Below are 21,789 nucleotides of genomic sequence, written 5' to 3' on the forward strand. Positions count from 1 at the left end.
GCGTGTGATGCAGAGGAGATGCAGCCCCGCGCAGAGGGACCCCCGTCTCACTCACGGTTAGCGGGTCAGTAGCAAAAGCAGCCACACTGCTCCTCATCTCACTCTCATTGCCCCGCAGCGGGATGAGGGAGATGTTACCCAACCTGGAGTCCTGCTGCGACCGTGATGCCCGCACCTTGGAGGTCTCCGAGGGCCACAGGGCCCCGCCATTCTGGGGACAGAGGGGACACCGGGTGAAGGAGGACTGGAGGCTGGCTTTTTGCTCCTCAGCCACCCCAGGGACCTCTCCTCCGCCCTGGGATGCTGGTACTTAGGGATGCTTGGCTACGCCAAAGGTTTCTGCTAGCCGAGCATCCCTTGGAGCCGTCACCCCACGGTGCTGTTGGGGCACAGCGGGCACTGCCCCGTGCCTCCCTACCTGCACGTGGAGGAAGGTGGCGAACCACTCCCGCAGATCGGCCTGTGTGTCGCAGCACAGGTACCTGCAGGGACAGGCTGTCAGGAAGCTGTGACCTGCATGAGGGCTTGCAGACCGAAGGGCTGTCACCGAAGCGTGACAGCCACAGAACCCACTAGCATCCTGAGTGGGTCCGTGGGTGCCCAGCCAGGCTCTGCCCACAGAAACCCCCATTCACGCCCCCCACGGCAAAGGTACACCAGCTGTGGAGAGCAGCTGCCAGGCCAGTGTGACCTCTGTCCCTGGGGATGAGCTTAGTGTCCCCAAGTGCACCTCTTCCCTTACCATTGCTGTTTCTCATGCTTCTCATTTTCATAGAAGACTGTAAAGCCCCAGCTGGAAGGTGGGAAGTGAAAACATGAGGATTAACATCCCAGGTTGCCGAAGGACCCCAGCAAACCCCCCAGCCCTGCAAACAGTCCCTGTCCCTGCAAACCCCCCATCCCTGCAACCCCCCTGCCCCTGCAAACAGCCCCCACTCCTACACCCACCTGCAACCCTGCATGCCCCCCTCCTCCTTGCAAGCCACCCGCACCTCTGCGAGCCACCTGCATCCATTCCCATGGCCCCAGCCCCAACCCAAAGCTCCAGCCGCTGCTCACCCACCCCGAGACCTGCAGCAACGCTGCCCAGCACCACAGTACACACCCGAATCCCTGCAGGAGGTGAGGGTCACAGCCCTGCACACTCACATGCACACACAGGCTGATGTGTCTGCACACGCCCACATGCAGACACTCACACAAGTGCACACACACATGCACACACATGTACACAACTTGCTGACATGCATGCACATGCACATATGCCCATGCACTCACAGGCACATGGATAATGACATGCATGTACAAACCCATGTGTACACACCCATATACATGCACACAAACACAGGCATGCATGCACTCCCACACATGTACATATGCACATGCACACAGACACACTTGTGCGCAACTTGCTGACATGCATGCACACGCTCACATATGTGCACACACACATATGCCCATGCACTCATATGCACACACACACTGACATGTATTGACACCCCCACATGCACACATGCTGACATGCATGCACACACCCACATGCACATGTTCACATGCATGCACAGATGCTGACATGCTTGCACATGCCCTCAGGCACACCCCCACATGCATGCACACATGTTGGCATATGTGCATATACACCCACGTGCACACACTCCCACACATGCACATATACATATGGACACACACATGCACACACACGTACACAACTTGCTGACATGCATGCACTCGCATATGCCCATGCACTCATACGCACACTCACACTGACATGCATGCACACGCCTGCATGCATGGAGACATAATGACATGCATGCATGCACCCACATGCCCACAGACACTGACATGCATGCCCACATATGTGCACAAGCACACACACTGCGGCAAACTCACATGCACATGCACAAGGACACTCCCCCCCCGACCCTCACACGCCCACGGCTCCTGTCCCACCCCAGGGCCGGGTCCCTGGTCGGCACCAGCCCCCCGTCCCGTCCAGTCATGACCCCTCCGGCCCTGCAGCCCCTCACTGTGGGCAGGTGACAGGGGACGACGGGGCTGGGGACATACCCAGTCCCCTGTGCTGGCACCCGCTTGTAGAAGCGTCCTGTGAAGCTGCTCTGACATCTGGTGGCAAGAGGCACGGCCAGCAGGAGATGTGTCCCAGTAGCCAAAACTGTCCTTGTCCCCAGCCCTGTCCCCATCTCCATCCCTGTCCCGGTCCTCATCTCTGTCCCCATCTTCATCCCTGTCCCTGTCCCCAGCCCAGCAGGGCACTGCATTGCTGCTCACCATGTCGGGGGTCGAAGCTTCTTCTTAATGCCCAGGTAGACCTTCAGGTTCCTGACGGGCCACTCCTTCTCCGGCTTGTGGCTCTGGGAGGGGAGAGGGACCCGGCACCAGGTTGGGGGCTGCCAGACCCTTCATCACTCACCCCCACCCACTGCAGCCCACACCGATGCTGGGCTGGGTTTTGTTCCCCAGGGAGGATAAGCCATAGGGATGACGGGGAAGGGGCTCAGCCCATGTCTGGGCTTGCCAAGGATGAGGGTGAAGCCCAGGCTGGAGCAGAGGAAAGGGCAGGGCGTGTGCCCATTGCCTGCGCGTAGAGGGGACACAGAAGGCCTGCCTCTGTGGCACAGCTCCCCCAGAGATGGGCCAGTTGCCTTTGGAACTGGGACCAGCACATTGTGATGGGGTCTTGAGAGCCTGGCACTACATGTCCTTCATGGGGACACACGCATCACACCCTTCCTCAGCATCACGGCCATGACCATGGCAGCAGTGGCCCCAACCCCGCTCTGCTGGCATCTCTCTGCCCTGACCACATCCCCACCGCCAGCACGGCATGGCACAGCATGGCAGGTGGGCACCTCTGGAGGTGGGTACCCCAACTTCCCGGCCCCACTTTGGCTGTCCTGGGCTCCCCGCCCTGCATCGGAGCATCCTTTGGGGTGCTGGCTGCAAGCTGCGCCTTCCCTGTGCCGCGCGGCTTCCCAAGGAAAGGGATGGGGGAAAGCAGGACGTCCCAGCAAAGCCAGGGCACTGCCAGCCCCAGCCAGCTCCCTCCCCACGCTCTGCACCATGGCAGCGAGCCAGGCCAGGCATCGCCCATCGCTGGCAGACGTTTCGAAGGGGCAAAGCCCCACAGCTCCCTCCTCTCCTCCCCCCTGGGACCCCCCAGGTGCCGGCTGCATCTCACCATGCCACACAAGCCATGCCCCGGCAGTGGGTGACATGATGGGGACCCCCCCCATACATACGGCTGCCCGCTGCGTTCGCGTGCAAGCAGCATGACTTACAAGAGCCCGATCCAATGCCCGTGGGATGGGGGAGCCAGCCCAGCCCATCCCCTCCATGCAGCACCAGCCCCTTCCCCATCCCCATCTCCAGCTGCCTGGAGCAAAGGGCAGCCGTACCCCCAGACTGGAGGACCCCAGATAATGGGGGTGCACGCTGACGCACCCCCTAACACGGGGGCTAACGGGGAGGGATGGCAGCACTGAGGGCAGCTGTAGCACATGGAGCTCCCCATCGCCTGGGGCTGCCGCATCCACGAGCGTGCAGTGATGGGCACACGCGCAACCACGGGATTGGATTTGGGATTGACCCTGGGCAGCCTTGTAAGGGCAGAGGGCGCAGGACCCCCTGCACGCCCCGGCTGAGCCCCCCAGCCTCTACTCACGTTCTCCAAGTGGGGGGTCCGCTGCTTCAGGCTCTGTTCAACAGAGGACGGCGGTTAAAGCAGGTGTGGAGGACGAGCCACAGCGGGAGGAGTGGGGACCACCTCCCTGCAGACCCTACACTGCCTACAGGCAGGGCACGGGGGATACAGGCAGCGATGTGCACGGAGCCAGGGCAGGGGGAGAAGGGACTGGTGAGCAGAGACCAGATGTCCCAGCATGGCCGGGATGCCAGCATCCCCCTCCTGAGCCCTTGCACCAACTCAGAGCCGGCTCCAGACCTGCTCTGGGAAAGCTCCGGGTGTGCAAGAGTGACAGCACCTCTGGGGTCAGCCCCACCGCTGCCTGCAATGCCCATGCGGGTCCCATGTCCCCAGGGACTCCCAGCACAGGGTCACAGCATGGTTGGACTGGATGATCTTTAAAGGTCTTTTCTCTATTTCTATGGGACAGCTGGGCAGGGCAGGCAGGGAAGGGCAGGCAGGGAAGGGCAGGCAGGGAAGGGCAGGCAGGGGAAGGGTGCGCTGCCTCGCAGGCAGCCAGCAGGCAGGGCTCACCCGCACTTCCTTGTAGAGGCGCAGGCAGGTGCTGTTGAGGATGAAGTAGCGGTCATGGAAGCCAGTGCTCAGGCCAAGCCCCAGCAGGTTCCTCTCCTCCCGAAATTTCATCATGCCATGCTTGCAGTCACCCACTCTGCTGGCTGGGGGCACATGTCTGAGTGGCTCCGGCCCCCCAGGGGGGCCAGGCCCCCCAAGAAGTGCACAGGGTGCAACCAGACCTGGTCCCACAGAGCAATAGCAAGGACACCCCCATCACCGCAGCCCACAGGCTGCTGCACGGCCCCCCAGCACTGCCCCTCTGCCTGCTGCCTGCCCCCAGCCCAGGCAGGGCAGGCAGGACTGTCTCCCCCACTGCACTGTGTGCAGCATCCAGCCATGACCCCAGATCAGGGGGCTCCCAGCCACGTGCTAATTGGGGTGGTGCCCTCTCCGCCTGCATGGCCAGGCAAGATGCAGCCCTGGGATGGTTGATCCCTTGGGCATTCTCCGCAGGGTCACAGCTGGCAGGAAGGGAAGCTGTCCCCATCCCCGTCCCCATCCCTGTCCCGATCCCCATCTCCACCTCCATCGCCATCCCTTCCCCATGCCATCCCATCATCTTCCCCTTCCCCATGCCCATCCCATCCCCTTCCCTATCCCCATCCCATTGCATCCCATCCCCTTCCCCATCCTCATCTCCGTCCCCATCCCCACCTCTTCCCCATCCTTATCCCCTTCCCCATGCCCATCCCCATCCCATCCCCTTCCCTATCCTCATCCTATCCCCATCCCATCCTCTCCCTCCTCTCCCGGCCAGGGCCATGGCCCCCCAGCTCCTCACCGAGGTAGATGAGCATGTTCTCCATGGACATCTGCTTCTTCACCACCAGGTAGCTCTCTGTCCCCAGGCAGTGCAAAATGGGCAAGACTTTTTCTGAGTAGTGCAAGGGCCGCTCTGCCATGCAGGGAGACAAGCAGGGTCAGGCAGCATCCCCAGGGGCTGGCACCCACCAAGGGAGGGTCACACGTGTGTCCCGAGGGTCCGCCAAGGTCCTGCCCACCCCTGAGCAGACCTCCCACGAAGCACCATCGCCTTTTAATTGGATCCACTTCATGATGATGATGCTGCTTCCTAATTGTCCCCTGGGGAGGAGGCTTGTGGCCTGTGGTACGTGAGGAGTGGGGACTGGAAGGTGGCTAAGGAACAATTGCCAACAGATACTGCAATTGCAAAATATACGTTTTGAAAATGTATGCTGTAGGCAGCGTGTGATCTGCACACGTGCTTGCAAAATATGCACAGAGGTATTTCAAGCATGCACATTTCCACACAAGCAAAGGGCGAGTCAAGGATTTTGTAAAAGTTCATAGGTGAATATTCAATTTTAGGCTAATTTTAGCCCCTACACAGCCTGATGATCCTTTTTTTGTTTTTTTTTAAGGGCTTGGTGCTCTTAAAAAACCATTTGGATGGTGGGAAGCAGCACCCGCCCTTTGAAGAGGGGAGCCTGAGCTTGATGGCTTGGGGTTGGCAAGGACCAAACATCTCAGCGGAGACTTTCAGTGATCCCAGAGTGCTGCTGGGTGCCGCATCCTGCCTGCCTCCCTGCTCCTGGGCATGCTCAGCCCACGAAAGCCAGCAGCAGGACCTCAAGGCACCAGCAGGCAGCACCAGGGTCTCATCCTGCTCACAGCAAAATCGCGCTTGCTGCTGCCTTTGGACACCCCAGAGCTGTTCCCTTCGGTGGCCAGAGAGCCCAGACACCCCCAACAAGTGTCACACACATTTGAACCCCTAAGGATGCAGAGAGGTGTCCTGTGTGTCCTGGCCCAAACGGCCAGCCCATCTGCAGTGCTCAGCCACGTGCAATTTGGATGTGGTGGCCAAAGCTGCAGCACCACAGCCATCCTCCCGAGTGCCTGCAGCCTGTCCCAGCATTGCTCCATGGTGCAGTCCACATGGAGCCTTTTTGTTCCCATCCCCATCTCTTTCCCCATCCCCATCTCCATCTTCATCTCCATCCCCATTCCTCATCCCCATCTCCATTTCCATCCCTATCTCCATCTCCACCCACACTTCCATCCCCATTCCCCATCCCCATCTCCATCTTCATCTCCATCCCCATCCCCATTCCTCATCCCCATCTCCATTTCCATCCCTATCTCCATCTCCACCCACACTTCCATCCCCATTCCCCATCTCCATCTCCATTCTCATCTCAATCCCTATCCCCATCTCAATCCCTATCCCCATCCCCCACCTCCATCTCCATCCCCATCTACATCTCCATCCTCATCTACATCTCCATCCTCATCTACATCTCCATCTCCATCCCCATTCCACATCTCCATCTCTATCCCCATCTCCATCTCCATCTCCATCCCCATCCCAATCCCGGTTCCCATCCCCACTGACCTCCTGCCCCCACACCAACCTGCCTCCTCCCTCTCATTCACTTCGAAGCAGCTCCAATAGTCCTTCTCCTTCATGACAATTTTCCTCCGGTCCAGAATCTCAAAGGTGAGCTCCTCGGCTGTCATGGTGGCTGGGATCTGGGAGGGTGGGACAGAAGGAGGGGACAGGTCTCCATCAGCTGTTGCCCAGGGCCATTCCATCCGCATGCCACAGAGGTGCCAGCTCAAAGCGTACCCCCATGCCACCACAGAGGTTCAGGTACCCAATGGGGGGTCCCCATCCCCGCTGCACCCTCCATCCCACCACTCACCTTGACGTGCTGCTCTGCCTCCGTCTTCTTCTCCTCCAAGTAGACAGTACAGATGAAGTCCCCGGCTTGCTGGAGGGCAAGGAGAAAGCACTTTGACCTGCAGCTTCCCACACGTGGGCTGAATCCCCGCCCACCCACCGTGGACACCCCTTGCCTGGGGCATCTCCAGAAGATGCTGGAGCAGGTGGTGGGAGCCCCATGTGAAGAGGGTGCCCTGGGAAGGTCCCCACGTCCAGGACCCACCTGAGTCCCACTGGATGCTGCCTCGCGCATCTTCATGATGGCCATAATCTCATCCTGCTGCTTCTTCATCTCTTGGTCATTGACCTGCCAAGGAAAAGGAGCCAAGGGAGCCATCAGGGCTGGCCAGATCACCCTTAAGTTTCACTGCAGCAGCAGATGCAAGTCCCCAGGGGAATCTGCCCCTCTGCCCAGCAGTGCCAGCAGCTCCAGGCTCAGGGGTCTCCAGGGTTTGCAGGGACATGAACCCCCCTTCCTCTCCAAAGCAACAAGATGTCCACAGACAGAGTAATTCCAGTTTTCTCTTCCTTCCACCTCCCCATCCCTTGGTGATATCCACATATTGGCCTGATCCAGAGCAGCACGAGAGGTGGGAGTGAACCTACATTAAAGATCTTCACGTAGTGGCTGATGAGGTCCTCCACAACTCGTCCTGCCTTGTAGTCCTTCCCGTCCGTCTGGAAGAGCGTGGGCCCAAAAACGATGGCCAGGTTGTGCGTGTTCATCTGGTTCTCCGCAGAGAAACGCTGGACCCTGCAGGGAACCCTGTTGAGACTCCTGCCTTGGAGCCCCCCCAGGACCCCCCTTCAGCCTTGCCAAGGGGAATGCCCTCCATGTTGGGATGTGATGCTCAGCTTTAGACACAGCTTGACCCCAAACCCCACTCCTTTCCTTGCTTGGGATGTGAGCCAAGGGATGAGGGCTCTCCTCCACCCCTCAGCCTCCCCAGGACCCTGCAGTGGATGGGGCAATGCCCCACGGGGGCTCAGGAAGCCCAGGCTCAGCCGTGCCACGGACCCACCACCCGTGCCGTACCGAAAGAGGTGGTTGATAAGCGCCTTCAACGTGGCCCGGTTCACTGTGGGGAGGGTGCCCAGGAGCCGCCGGTACTCGCTGATCTTCGCCTCCTCATCCTCCAGTGCTGTGAGAGGGGCATGCAGGAAAGGATGAGTGGGGAGGGGAATGAAGGTGAGATTAAGACTCAGGGCTCCACCCGCCATCCCTTCTCCACACCCCACCCCAGACCCTCCCACCCTACTGTGGGGCTGGAGCATCCCAGCTCCATGGGGCTCAAGTATTCTTAGGGATGGAGCACCCCAGGTCCACGGGGCTGGAGTATCCCAGCTGCATGGGGCTGGAGCATCCCAGCGTCATAGGGCTGGAGCATCCCAGCTCCACAGCACTGTGGCTTGTGGCTGTTTTGCCGCTGGGTGCATCCACCACCAGTATCCAGTGTCTGGATCCAGAAGCAAAGGGGTTGGGGGGGGAGGGTCTGGCTCTGTGCCCTGCCTCAGCCCCAGCTGTGCCGAAGCACGGGGCTGCACAGGTCAGTGTGGGCGCGCTCCGTCCCCACCCATTGCTCGAGCGCCCGGCACAGGGCAGCTCTGCCACACAGCCCCACTGAGCTGGCCAAGGAGAACACATGTGGCCAAGATGTGCTCCCCCAACCACACAGCCCCGAGGAGAGGATGAAGGGGGCTGCAGGAGAGCCAGGAAGAACAACCTTCTCCTCCTGCCAACCCCCCAGCAGACCCCCAGCGCTCACCCGTTGCTCGCAGCCAGTCCTGGCCCCACTGCCGGGTAAAGAGCCCATCCCCAAGGTCACGGAAGAAGCGTTTGAGGGTGTTGGCAACATCATCCACCTGGTGCTCGCCCTCCTTCAGACGGACGCTGCGAGCGTCCCGGCGCAGCATCTCCAGCAAGCTGGTGGTCTTCGAGTTCTGCCCACTCTTGCGGTAGATGCCCTCAGATGTCAGCCCTGCAGCAGAAGCCAGTGGGGATGAGACCCCATCCGTGGTGGTCAGGACCCCTCCCTGCACCCTTGCCTGCCTGCTGGCTCCCCATCAGCCACAGCTGGCAGAAAGCTGGTGCTGTAGCACTTCCCACCTCACAGGTGTTGCTGTGACCACCCAGGAGCTGCAGGCTGGAGCCAAAGCCCTGCTCCAGCTGGAGCCCTCCCACAGAGCTGGAGCAGATGCTCAGGGAAGGAGGGAAACGTGTCACGAGCGTGTCAGGTCTCAGCCTGCTGCGCCGCACTGATGGGTTGACCTGAACGCCACGCTCTGGTCCCCTCCGCTAGCATCCATCACTGGGCGATGGCACGTACCACACTGTGTGATATAGTCGATGCAGCGGTCCACCAGCAGCGGGACGTCCGACTCCGTCAGCTGCTGCTCTGACAAGGTGTCCCCCGAGCTGCCCGCAGCCTTCTGGATGGCATGGACCCAGCCCAGGAAATCCAGCTTCCTCTCCCCCTGGATGTACAGAGTCCTGCCGGCAAGCCCAGCTTCAGCGGGGGGGCAGCTGCCTCCGCTCCCAAACCCCACTGCACAGCCAGGACCCTCAGGAAGGCTGGCCCTGGGGGCCTGGGGATGGTCCCAGCTCTTTTCTGGGGGTCCCCAGTCATGGTGGGGAGGGCAAAGGCACCCCAGAACAAGGAGGGGCTTAGGCAGAGGGGGATATTTTGCTGGTGGGGTCTAACACACACACCTTGGCGTGTGCTCTTACCTCCGCCTCTCCACCAGCACCAGCACCTCGTTGTCTCCCTGGATGGCTGGAAGGGAAGGCAGAGAGCCCGTCACCCATGGGAACGTGGGGTGCCCCAGCCCCATGCACCATGAGGGGCTATGCCAACAGGTCCAGCTCCAGCCCAAATGGGGCAAGCAGTGACTTTCCAGGGATGGGGAAGAGGATGGAGAGGAGGAAGAGCATTCCACTCAGTGGAGAGACGCCAAGCTCCATCAGAGCAGCATCTAACAGCCTCTCAGCAAAAGCTGGGGGTGACCCAGGTGCTCAGAGCGGGACTGGGGGGACACTACAAGGGGGGGATCCCACAGGGGGGCAGGGGAACGCACAGAGCTCCTGCAGCTTGCGCAGCTGGAGTGGCTCCTGCCGCTCGCTGTCCTCGAAGCAGACATGGAGCACGGAGCCAGCCAGGGCGAACCAGCCCTCCTTGGCTCGCTCCAGGTTGAGGCCACCCTTATAGTGCAGTCGGCCGATGCGCTCAAAGTCGAGAGCCAGCAGTTCCTCGGCGCGGGGATGGACGAAGGACTGAGCCAGGGAGAAGAGGGATCTGTCAGTGCCGCGGCACCCAGCTCCCTCTGGCACCCATGGCCACCCACAGCCCACCCCACCCTACCTTGGCAATGGACTTGAGCCATTCCCGAGCGGAGTCTGGACTCTCCAGACCAAAGAGGTAGAGCCTCTCTGTCTCGATGTAGACCTCGAACGTGCTCTCAATCCTGTGGGAGGGAGGGAAAGGGGAGCCTGGACGCCCACGGGTAGTGGGATGGAGCTGGTGGGGTGCCAGGGGCTGCATGCCAGGGGTGAGAGCATCCTGCTGCACCTCTGCCATCAGCTCTGCTGACAGCTGTCCCCCTTTGGGATCCCCTCACCACATCTCCAGGCCCTCAGGCATCCCCGTGCTGTCATGCACACTCCAATGAGCAGCACAGGGGCTGCAAAGGGGTTGCAAAGAGGCTGCAAGGGAGTTGCAAAAGGGCTGCAAAGGGGCTGCAAAGACTCTTTGCAAAGACAGCTGGGTCAGGCATGCCCCAAGTGCCATAGGGGCCAACAGTGGGGTTGGGGCCAGCAGCCCACTCGTGCCACCACTGTGAGCGATGCTGCAGCCACAGCCAGCCCTGCAGGAGCAGAGGGGATGTCAGGGTGCTGTGGGGCAGCACGTGGGGTACAGCCTTACCCGTGGGTGTGGGGTGAGTTGTTCACCAGGCACACAATCTCCTCCACCTTGATCTCACCATTGGGCACGGCGTTGCGGTCGTTCTCATAGTAGCTGAGGATGCCATCCTGCAGCGTGCACCACCGCCGGCTGAACTCTGTGTGGCACAGGATGGTGCTGGGCAGCCCCACATGCTCCAGCCAGCCCAACATCACCCTCAGCCCAGCTTGGGTGGCCCTGCAGCTCCCACTGGATGCCCACCCACTGCAATCCACCCTCAGACTAGGCTGAACAGGTGATGCTGCACCTCTCTGGTGCCTTTTCAATGCCTGGGGGAGCAGGGGATGGGGCAATCCCCCCGTCAGCTTCCCCAGCACTACCAGTGCCCCTATTTCCCTGCCCCACAGGCCCCCACATACCTTCCTGGCCCTTCCGCTCGCTGACGGGCTTGGCCATTGAGGGGGTCTTGTAGAGGAAGCCATTGTGGGTGACAGAGGGCAGGGGCACGGAGTAGGGCTTCTCCTCACTGCCCCCCACCTCCAGGCGTGGCATCTCTGCAAACAGCGAGACAGCCTGTCATGGGGGTCTTGGGGACTGCATCCCCCTGCAGAACCTCCCCAGACCCGGGGCAGGGGGGACACACAGCAGGATGCAGCATGGCTCCACTGGGTCAGGGACACGGTAACAGTGGATCGCAACCTCCATGTCATCCCGCGGGTGTTTTGCTGATGTGACATGGCCAGCTGGATGGGGCCCACAGTGCTGTCACCAGCAACATCCCACCCCCTGCAGACCCCTGAGGCAGCCAGGTGTCCCTCATGTCAGCACAAGAAGAAGGAGCCCAAAAGCATCCCACTGGCTGCACCTGAGCCCTCGCCACAGCATGGCTGGGGTGCAAGGAGCATCTCCGGCCACCAAATCTGGGGCTGCCTGGGTGTCAGCAGGGTCAGGCCTATCTGCCTATCCCGCATCCCACATCTTGCATCCCGCATCCCACATCACCCCTGCAGACCAGCACTGAGCTGGGATGAGGACATTATGAGAAGGTGGGGACCGGACTTCCGCAACTGGCAAGATCACCCCCAAGGCTGCCCTGGGTCCCCACTACTCTGCAGGAGGAGAAGGGCAAAGCAGCATCATCCTGAAGCCAAAATAACAGCCCAGGGCTCTGCCACAGCCTCCCCAGGTGACCACAGGCACATCACCCCTGGCTCAGTTTCCCCACCTTGCCTGCCAGCAAGAGGCATCCTCCATTCCCTCCAGGGAGCAGGCAGATATGGGGTGCAGGGACACCCCTAAAGCACCCCCAGGTCAGATGGCGGGGCTGCCCGGAGCTCTAGAGATGGGGCAACCCAGGAGGATGCCAAGCCCTGCTCCGCCAGCCCAGCCCTGCTCCACACACAGCGCTGGGCTCAGTGACCCCAGTGATCCCAGCATTCCGGAGGTGCCTGCCAGAGCTGGCCCTGAGCAGGGATTTGGTTTTCTCTGGCTCACCGGGGCGGCCGGGAGGCCTCGCCGCTCTCCCAGACCCCTTTTGTGCTGACATGCCTGGAAGGGCAGGGCCAGCTCCAACCCTGGGCAAACTCCAGCTTCCGCAGGACGGACTTGGCTGCCGAGGCAGCGAGGGAGGTGACGGCTATGGCTGGCTACAGCCAGCCCCGGCACACCTCCATCCCGGCTGTCCCAGCTTTCCAGAGCTGGAGGTTCACCCCACGTCAGGGTGTGGATCAGTCCCATGGGAGCCTTCAACCCACCCAGAGCGGGGCTCCGGGGGGGGTGGGCACATTTAGCGGAGTGGGAGAGAGGGGTAGCAGGGTCAGACCATCCCTCCCCAGCCCTGGTGGGGATGCTGGAGGTGGGGGCTGCCTGGATGGCTGGGGCGCATCTCCTGAGGCTGCTGGGGATGCCCGCAGTGGGCCAGGACGCTGCAGGAGAGCTGTTCTTCCCAGTGCCCGGAGCACCAGCCTGCATCCCCGGCAGGGCTCTGGACCTGTGTCCCCAGCTGCGATGAAGCCCCCCGCCCTAGCCCCCACCCAACCCTGTCCCATGGGTGTGGGAGCTACCAAAGCTTCTCTTCCCTCCCCCAGGCTGTGCAGACCCCAGCAGCACCAGGCAGCCGGTGAGCCCCGTGCCGGGAAGCTGCTGGGCAGGATACGGAGCCGGCACCGCCTCAAAACATGCTTGTGTCCCCCGGGACACCCCGGCAGCTCTCCTCCCCAGCTCCGGGAGTGCCGGCCGTGGGTTTAAGCCCATGGGGATTTCAAGGGGTCAGCCCTTACCTGAGGTTTTATTGTGGAGCAGGAACTCCATCTGCAGCCTCTGCCCGCTCTTCTTGGCCAGGGCCAGGGGCGTGGGGCACTGGGGGTCCCCGGTGGCACAGTTCACCGCCGCCCCGCAGAAGAGCAGAGCTTGAGTCTCTGCCAGGTCACTGGTGGTGACGGCGGCGCACAGAGCCTGTGGGGCAGAGCCGGGAGGGCGGTGGGTGAGGCTGAAGGCTCCCAAGGAGGAGGAGGAGGAGACCCTCAGTAAGGAGCCACCCCAGCAAAAAAAAAGCCGGGTGGGAGTGCGGCGAGCAGCCGGACCCCCGCCGCCTCCCAGCCGCCTGAGCAGGACAAAGGAGGCTCAAACTGGGAGAAAAAGTTTGGAGCAGGCGGTGAATCCCTCCCTTAAGGAGCCGGGGGTGAAGTCATACGCAGCGGGGTGGGACGGGCTAGCTGGAGTAGGAAAACAAACAAGCCCACATGCGAATTCCACGGCTGCCCGGGCCCCCCGTGTGCCCCCAGCTCTTGTGCAAACACGGCAGCACCACGGGCAGCCGAGGCCTGGCGGAGGACAGAGCTGGAGGGCCGGCGGCCGGAGCACCATGATGGGTTCCTGGTGCCAGTTGTGCAGAAGCCACGGCCTGGCCCCCTGCCCAGCGCCGGGACTGGGTGCCCTGGTCAGGGATGGGGGGTGCTGGCCGGGCATCTCTGCCCCTGGCACTGTAGGGTGCTCTGGGGAGCAGGAGGGGCTTCGAGCTGCTGCAGCCAGGGCATCAGCCCCCCATGAACCTGGCTCCAGCTCAGTGCCGGACCCCAGCGCCATTTCCAAGCCAGGGGGAGATGAACCCTGGGGATGTCTGGCTCGGACCTGCCTCAGACCGGGCTCGCACGCCTGGAAATGAAGCTGGCTGTGCCCCATCCCAGAGATGTCACCCTGTCCCTGCAGCCAGCTTGTCCTTCCTGGAGACCCCAGGCTTCGGCTCGGGGTGCAAGTGGGGACACAGGGTGTGTAATGGGGGGGAGGGGCGGTGATACCCCAGGGGTGCAGGCAGGGAGGGAGGGTGGGAAATCATCTAGCCCCACACATGAGGCTGGACAGCCTGCTCGGGCAGAGACCTTGTCCCTCGAAACAACCTCAGGACCCCAGCTCAGCACCACTTAGCACGCAGGTGGGACCCCAGAGACAGTGCCCAGCCCCGGGGGCCACTGACCCTGTTGAGCTCCTCCTGGTTGCCGAAGAGCGGGTGGTAGCGGCGGTACTTGCCCTCCCGGTATTTGGCAATGAGGAAGTGCCTCCTCTCCTGGCTGCTGCTGGTGGGGGTGATGGCCTCACTGGGGGGCACGTTGGCGGCCCAGAACTGGTTGGCCACAGCGTTGCCGATCTGGTGGAAAAGCTGCGGGGACAAGGAGAGGCTGGCATGATGGTGCTGCCAGGGATGGAGCGTGGCTGGGCATGGAGCAGGCTTTGCGGGGAGCCCCCAGGGGTTTGGGGGGGGGGTGTGGGGGGGTAAGCATGGCAGTAGCTGTGCTTACAGGGACGTTCACAGCCCAAAGCCACTGCATTACTGCTGCACGGGAGAGCAGCAGGGTGAAGGCAGAGCATGGCGGGGGATGTTGGGTGGTGGAGGGGCAGTGGGGACCACGGGTGGGCAGGGTGCAGGAGCACCCACCCACTGCAGGCATGCAGGGCTGCTCCCTGCCCAGGCACACATGGCGGCTCAGCCCCGGCATCTGGCAGTCCCCACAGCCACCGACCCCCCCCTCCAGCCCCGGAAAATCACATCTGGAAAGCAGCAGCCAGCTGCAGGCGAGGGAGGGGGGATGCTCAGCATCCGTGGGGCGGGTTTAAAGCTTTCCATGGCCCCTTGCCATCCTGCTGCCGGGCACTGAGCGATGCTCAGCCCGCCAGTAAGAGGTTTAGCCCTGTCGCAGGGAGCCCCACATCGCCTCAGCCAGCCCGTGGGGTGCTCTGCCAGCACACCCCGAGGGTGGCATGGATACAAGCCGGGCCGGGGGTCAGGGAGGGGCTGGGGCGGGCGGGGGGCCAAGGGATGGTGGCCAGCCCGGCAGGGTTTAGGGCAGCATTCCCGGAGAGGGGAGGGGAAGGCGAGCAGCCGCAGGCAGCAGCTGGAAGCGTTTGGGGGCTCAGGGAGCAGGCGATGCCGGAGGCGGGGGTTGTGCGGGTGGGACGCCAAGCAGGAATGCAGGATCCGACCGGCATGGCTGGGAAGAGCGGGGCCAGCCAGGGTCTGCTGGCTGGAAACGGCGGCCGGGTTGGGTCTGGTAACAAATCCCAGCTCCCCCCGTACCGCCCCCCCCCCGCGCTGGATGCGTTCCTCCGGCTGCACCGCTTCGGGGTTTGCTCTGACGCTTGGCCCCAGAGCTCCGCAGCCACATCCCCACGGACACGCAGACACTGGCTGTGGCACACAAGTGCCACTCATCCTGGCCGGGGTGCCCAGGGGAGTGTCGGCTGGCCACAGACCCCAGGGACGGGATGGCAGGGGGGCTGCCGGGGGTCCCTTCCCCAACCAAGCCATATCGCAGCGGGTCAGGCTGGAAAAACCCTGCTGTGCTTCTGCAGTCCCCAGCTCGTAGTCAGCGGGGCCACCATGGGGAGGGGATGGGGTACCTCCCCCCAAAAGGGTTTTTGGGGTCTGTCTGCAGCAATACCTCAATCAGCTCCTCCGTCCACACTTTTCTATCCATCTTCAGGCTCCGGACCTTGGTGATGCCAGGGCCCAAGCCCCGGTGCTCCCCTGCCAGCGGGATGAGACATTAGGGAGCAGCTTTGAGGCGGGAGAGGCTAAGCCACCAGGTGCCCCCACACTTCACTGCCCTGCATCCCCACACAGGGCAGGGGACGCACGGCTCGTTCTTGGCCCCTGACCCAGGATGCGGGTACCTGCACATCTCTTGCAGATGACAACACAGAGGTTGATGGAAGCCCAGTCAGGCTTGGGCGAGCCACAGTCAGCGCAGAAGTGGTTGGATTCCACCAGCCAGATCCTCTCTGCCACCTCTGAGTTGGAGAGCGCCTCAGAGATGGACTGCTGCATGGCTTCCACCCACTCCTCCTTCTCCTGGTCCGAGTCAGCAGAGAAGCTGCCAGCAGGGATGAGGGTGAGGGACAGCACAGCTGGGAGGTGTGGGGGGGTGGTGTGTGTGCACTGCCAGCACCCCCCCCCCTCGCTTAGCTCACCTGAAGATCCTGTAGGGCGTTGTCAGATCGAAACCCCGGCGGTCCACCTCCTTGACATTCCCCAAGTTCATCTCAATGTAGGTGATGCCAATGCCCAGGCGATAGTCCTGGTGGGTGGTGGGGTGAATGAGGGCGGTGGGGGACCCTTCCCGAGGGGACATACCCAGACACACACGGATGATGCACTGCCTGCAGGAGCTGGTGTCGGAGCTGCCCGCACTGCTGCCCTCACATTACACCAGTGCTGGTGGCTGGGGTGCCCATGCCCCTGCCCTGCCCACTTCCCAGCCCCGGGGGTGCACAGAGCCCTGTGGGCTCTGGGGTTCAATGCTGCTGGGGACCCCAAGGCTCAGAGCCAGCAGGGAGGGCAGCTGCAGCCCCGGGGTTACCAGCCTGCAGGGTCTGAGCTGTCCCCGTTTGCTGGGTGGAAGCCCTGGGGTGCCCCGGCTCTCTGCCACTCTGCTCAGGTGGTGGATGCAGAGAGGTGCCCCTCAAGATGGCATTGGGGTCCCCTGTGGTGCCACAGCCCCCCCACCCAGCGACCCACCTCTGCATTCTTGTAGAGGAAAACTTTGTCCCCAGCCACCACCACAAACAGCTTGTGCTTAAACCCCCGCAGCTCCAGGAAGCCGCTCTTGTCGACCAGGTCGGTGGCACCGTTGATGGTCAGGGATATTGACGTCCTCTCCAGAGCTTTGCTCTTCCGCTCCTCCACAATCTGCTGCAGGGTCCGTATCCACTCGTTACGGTCCACTGTGGGGTCAGAGCGGGGAAATGGGTCAGGGTCAGCCCCAGGGCAAGGAGCCTCCAGGACTCATCCCTTGGGCCAGGGGAGGGGGAGCAGCCCAGGGCCACCCAAGGAGCAAGGACCCCTATCGCTCACCATCGCTCTCGGCCCGAAACACAAAGTTGCGGTTGTTGGTGATGACCTCAAATTTCTGGTCCCCAATGCTGGTGATGCGGGAGATGGAGGAGACGGGGATGAACCTCTTAGAGTAGGGGTCCTGGGGCAGGGCAGGAGGGGAGAGACACATTGCTCACCACCATGGCCTCGGGCAGATGGGATGGGCACTGGCCCAGGCTCATGATGCTGAGAGCATCTGTGTCCAGGAAGCTCCGAGCATCCCACCCTGGTGCCAGCATCACCCCAGCACCCGTCCATTGCTGCTCCCTGGGATGCTGCCCCTTGGCACGGCCACGTTTCACAGCCAGGACACCTGGTGGGCTGTGACCCCACTGGGGCAGCTCCTCCACCACCTCCTCCCCCGAGCCCCCAAATCCTTCTTCCCCACTCACTTTTTCACCATCAAAATAGCGGAGGTAGTCAGCATCGAGCTTCACCCAGCGCCTCTGGTAAATGTAGGACCTGGGAAGGGACCGGAGGGACCCACTGGAGGGGATGGGGTGACCCAGCTGCACCCCATGTGGGGCAGGCAGAGAGTGCTGCAGCCCACCCGAGGCCGGTGCTGCTCCCGAGGGGGCTGGGCTGCAGGAAAGGTGGTACAAGCCCCCCCCTGGCTGGAGCAGCCCCCTCCCCACTCACCCCTCGCTGGCCCCAGCCCTGCGGCAGGGGCTGTGCTGTGCCAGGCTGTACCGTGTGCCCTTGAACTCAGGGCAACTCCGCTTGTGCCTTCACGCCCCAGTTGCCAAAAGCCCGGGGCCACCTCGCCATCGATCCTGTGCCGTATCCCTAGCCCTCGATTCTGCGCCACGCCCCCAGCCCTTCTGCCACTGTTGGGGACAGCGCTGGGGACTTCATGCCAATTAAAAGATGGAGCTGAGAATGAGGGTTGCCCCTAAAAGCCCCCTCCCCCAACCCCTGTTTGCAGTTACTGCTCCAGACCTACAAGCCGGGCAGGGTTCAATCCAGGGGACACATTCCAGGCAGGGCCGGTGGCACCCAGGGCTCTTGCGTGGCAGAAGGAGCAGCCAGGCATCTCTATCAGGATGGGGATACAGCAGAGAGGGAGGACCCCGGGGCTGGAGCGGAGCTCACTAGGGACCCTTGTGCCCCCCCCAGCCCAGCACACCGGCTGGCCAGCCAGCACAGGCATTAAACCCTGCAGCCCATCCACCCTGGCATCGGGGCTTGCAGGAGATACCAAGCCACTTCCCACCAGCAGCTCCCACAGGCCCTGGCAAGCCCTGCGATGCAGCCCCCTGCCCCAGCGCTGCACCCCCAGGGTCCCCCCGCTGCTGCGCCAGCCCCCAGTCCCAACAGCTGTTGTTTAAGGGCTTGTTTGCTCGGGAAGGATTTCGCCATCGCCGCACGTGACCCCAGCGCTCGGCCTTTACATAACCAGTGACAGCCACAGGGACTGAAACCACTGGGCTCTGCCACAGGCTCCCCTGCTCCTCGTCAGGAGCTTGCCCCTGTCCCACGGGGTGCAGAGACCCCCAGCTCTGCCACTTTTAGATGCTGAGGGGCCAGGGTTTCTGGTTTTCCTTCTGTTGCTTTCCCCAGGCTCCGGCTCCCCACCAAGCAGCTGCTGGAGCAGCTTCCCCAGCTTCCCAGGGACCTTCCAGCTGCTCTCACTTCCCCAGCAGCCAGGCTGCAAACAGCTGGAGCTTCCTCCTCGGCAGGACTGCAGCCTCGCGGCTTCCTCATAGCCCAGATTAAGCAGTCCCCAAATATCCTTCATGTCTCCCTCTTGATTTTTGCCTCCCAGCTGGTGTGGGGGCTCTTTGAGCCGGGATGGGGGCAAGTGAGCTCCCTGGGGCCGCTGGCCTCCCTGAGCTTGCTATGCTCACTGGGCTCACTGTGCATGGTGTGCTTGCTGGGCTTGCTGTGCACGGTGTGCTTGCTGTGCACGGTGTGCTTGCTGTGCACGGTGTGCTTGCTGTGCACGGTGTGCTTGCTGCGCTTGCTGGGCTTGCTGTGCCCATTGAGCTTGCCAGGCTCCCTGGGCTACTTGTGCTCATTGTGCTCGCTGTGCCTACTGGGCTCACTGAGGTCCCCGTTGCTCACTCGCCCTTGAGGACACAGACACATACCCAGCAACCCCCACAGTTTTACTTCTGCAAGCAGGCAGTCTGCAGCTGGGTGCACTGACACCACCAGTGTGCCCCCTGGTCTTGCTGTGCCCACTGGGCTTCCTGGGCTCACTGTGCCCGCTAGGCTCAACTGTGCCCACTGCGCTCACTGTGCTCACAGCGCTCCCTGGGCTCGTGTGCCCACTGGGCTCGCTGTGCCCACTGGGCTCACTGCGCTCCCTGGGCTCACTGAGCTCCCTGGGCTCCCTGTGCCCACTGGGCTCGCTGTGCCCACTGGGCTCACTGCGCTCCCTGGGCTCCCTGTGCCCACTGGGCTCGCTGTGCCCACTGGGCTCACTGCGCTCCCTGGGCTCACTGCACTCCCTGGGCTCCCTGTGCCCACTGGGCTCCCTGTGCCCACTGGGCTCGCTGTGCCCACTGGGCTCACTGCGCTCCCTGGGCTCACTGCGCTCCCTGGGCTCCCTGTGCCCACTGGGCTCCCTGTGCCCACTGGGCTCGCTGTGCTCCCTGGGCTCGCTCCCCCTCCAGCATACAGGCACGCACCCAGCAACCCCCATAGTTCAACTATGCAAGCGGGCACTCTGCAGGCGGGTGCTCTGCACCGTGAGCAGCCAGGGCCAGGGCTGTGACACGCCGGGGCTGGGGCTGGCATCCCGCAGGCTCTGCCACCAGCGCCCGCTCCTGTGGCAAACACGGCAAACACCGAACGCGCGAGCCGCTAGCAGCGCTGTCGGTAGGAAGCCAGCCCAAACACCCCACTTCTCCCTCGCCAGCTGCTTTTTTGGGATCACTGCTATTTCAGCGCTTCCCCAGAGCAAAGGCAGCTCGTTTCCCAGCAAGCCCAGGCATGGGGCTGGGGGGAAGTTTGAGCTGCAGCCTTCCCTCCTCATCCTCCACAGCCAGCTCAGTGCAACTGCTGGTGGCACCCACTCTGAGGAAGGCTCTTTCACCAAAACTGAGTATTTTTACGTAAATCAGGGGTTAGGAAGGAGCAGAAGGAACCCCTTAGGGTGGCTATTCAGCAAAGCAAAATTACAGCCCCCATCAGCAGAAATTACAGGTGGGGAAAAGAGGGGAAATCTCCACACCCCAAGGCACTGGGAGGGGGTCTGCGCCCCACCCCCCTCAGCACATCACTCACCCCTGCGGCGGGTTCTTGTCCAGCCACCCTGCTTTGATGGTGGGCAAGAGCTGGGCAGTGGCGGTGCCCTCCATGCTGTCGCTAAGCGTGCCGGGGCTGCTGCTGGAGAACGTGGGTGCAGGCGGGCGCGGGCTGGGGCTGTTGTCACTCCAGACGCTGCCACCACTGGGGATGAGGAGTCGAGGGAGGGGGTTAAGAGCTGGCGGTTCCCAAGGGGGGCTGGCAGGCTGGGGGGGGGGGGGGGGGCGGGCATGGCCCTGCTGCGTGCTTCAGCCTCCTCTTGCCCTTGCCTGAGGCACAGGCAAAGCAAGTGCCAGCTGCTTGCAAGCAGCGACCCTGGTGGCAGTCCCCTTGGCGGGTGTCCCGGCACATCCTCCAGCTCCTGGGACAGCAGAGACCCGAATCCCAGCCCCGGGAAGGGGCAACAGGGGCACCCCCAGGGCCACAGCCCCAAACCCAGAGACATGCAGGGTTGCTCTCTTCTCGTGCATGCACACGCGTGCTCTCCCACACGACACATGCACACGACCCGTGATGCTGTGCAGACATGCAAAGCCCTGACCTGTATACACACACACGCCCCTGGGCACAGGCACTCTGCCATGCACAAGCATCCCCTGACACACACATGTGCATGCACTGTATCACCAACTGTGCATGCACACACATGCATATGTGTACGCATGCACGCACAAGCAACTCCCCAAGGCCACTTGCACCCCGTCCACGCATGTGTGCACACACCCCCGCTGCACAAGCATCCCCAGCTGTGCACGCACGCAGAGACAACCCCTGCCCATGTGCAGGCGCTCAGATTCCCTGCCTGTGCAGGCCCACATGTGCCTGTGCATAAGCGTTCCTACCGCTCCCACACACACACACACACAAGGCAGACGAGTTCCTACTTGGCAGGGGGAGCATTGTAGTAGTCCTCGATGAGCTCGTCCTCGCTGAAGAGGCTGTTGACGCGCTGGGAGCGTGGCCGCCCCGTTACGGGCTCAGCATCCTCCTGTGGTACCAGCCATGGCTGACACGGGCATCCCTGCGCCACCCTCCCCTGCTGCCCAAAATAAGCAGCTCACGGAAGAGTCCCCTGGCTGACCCCCACTCCCTGCTTGCCTGCACCATGAGGGATGGGCAAGGGACAGCCCGAGACAGAGGGGGTGAGATGCCAAGTCACTGCCTGGGCTTCCCAGCTCTGCAGATGCACATAGTGCGGAGGTGCCTGGGCACGGCTGGCCCCAGGGAGGAAGGGGCATGCTCCCACCCACAGCAGGATGGAAGCGCAGCCATAGGGAGGAGCTGAGTGCCAGGCTGGTTATTTATA

The 21,789-nt window shown here is 62.6% G+C and overlaps 1 protein-coding gene across 13 annotated transcripts in view; it reads right to left on the bottom strand.

The window, feature by feature from the left end:
• Positions 1-21,789, bottom strand: part of ARAP1 (ArfGAP with RhoGAP domain, ankyrin repeat and PH domain 1) — a 45,579-nt gene that overhangs the window by 2,089 nt on the left and 21,701 nt on the right. For 6 of the 13 annotated variants that reach the window (XR_013926142.1, XR_013926143.1, XR_013926144.1 and 3 more), the window contains 26 exons: positions 21,368-21,519; positions 20,463-20,627; positions 17,624-17,693; positions 17,211-17,331; positions 16,875-17,080; positions 16,328-16,434; positions 16,031-16,230; positions 15,799-15,884; positions 14,337-14,519; positions 13,144-13,318; positions 11,284-11,418; positions 10,886-11,021; positions 10,325-10,427; positions 10,041-10,236; positions 9,694-9,739; positions 9,293-9,456; positions 8,732-8,944; positions 8,002-8,107; positions 7,572-7,719; positions 7,189-7,272; positions 6,946-7,014; positions 6,655-6,772; positions 5,061-5,174; positions 4,238-4,380; positions 2,290-3,715; positions 738-793 (listed from right to left, as the gene is read on the bottom strand). Coding sequence is in view for 5 of the 13 variants with exons in the window: in XM_080376106.1 (XP_080232232.1) it covers positions 56-211; positions 419-482; positions 743-793; positions 2,290-2,372; positions 3,683-3,715; positions 4,238-4,380; positions 5,061-5,174; positions 6,655-6,772; positions 6,946-7,014; positions 7,189-7,272; positions 7,572-7,719; positions 8,002-8,107; positions 8,732-8,944; positions 9,293-9,456; positions 9,694-9,739; positions 10,041-10,236; positions 10,325-10,427; positions 10,886-11,021; positions 11,284-11,418; positions 13,144-13,318; positions 14,337-14,519; positions 15,799-15,884; positions 16,031-16,230; positions 16,328-16,434; positions 16,875-17,080; positions 17,211-17,331; positions 17,624-17,693; positions 20,463-20,627; positions 21,368-21,519 (3,627 nt within the window). In the remaining 8 variants the exon portion in view is untranslated. Of the gene's footprint in view, positions 1-55; positions 212-418; positions 483-737; positions 794-2,289; positions 3,716-4,237; positions 4,381-5,060; positions 5,175-6,654; positions 6,773-6,945; positions 7,015-7,188; positions 7,273-7,571; positions 7,720-8,001; positions 8,108-8,731; positions 8,945-9,292; positions 9,457-9,693; positions 9,740-10,040; positions 10,237-10,324; positions 10,428-10,885; positions 11,022-11,283; positions 11,419-13,143; positions 13,319-14,336; positions 14,520-15,798; positions 15,885-16,030; positions 16,231-16,327; positions 16,435-16,874; positions 17,081-17,210; positions 17,332-17,623; positions 17,694-20,462; positions 20,628-21,367; positions 21,520-21,789 lie in introns of those variants that run through there. The other 7 variants (XR_013926145.1, XR_013926149.1, XM_080376109.1 and 4 more) reach the window with 6 other exon arrangements.

This window comes from Falco punctatus (assembly GCF_963210335.1).
Source record: "Falco punctatus genome assembly, chromosome: 2".
NCBI lineage: Eukaryota > Metazoa > Chordata > Aves > Falconiformes > Falconidae > Falco > Falco punctatus.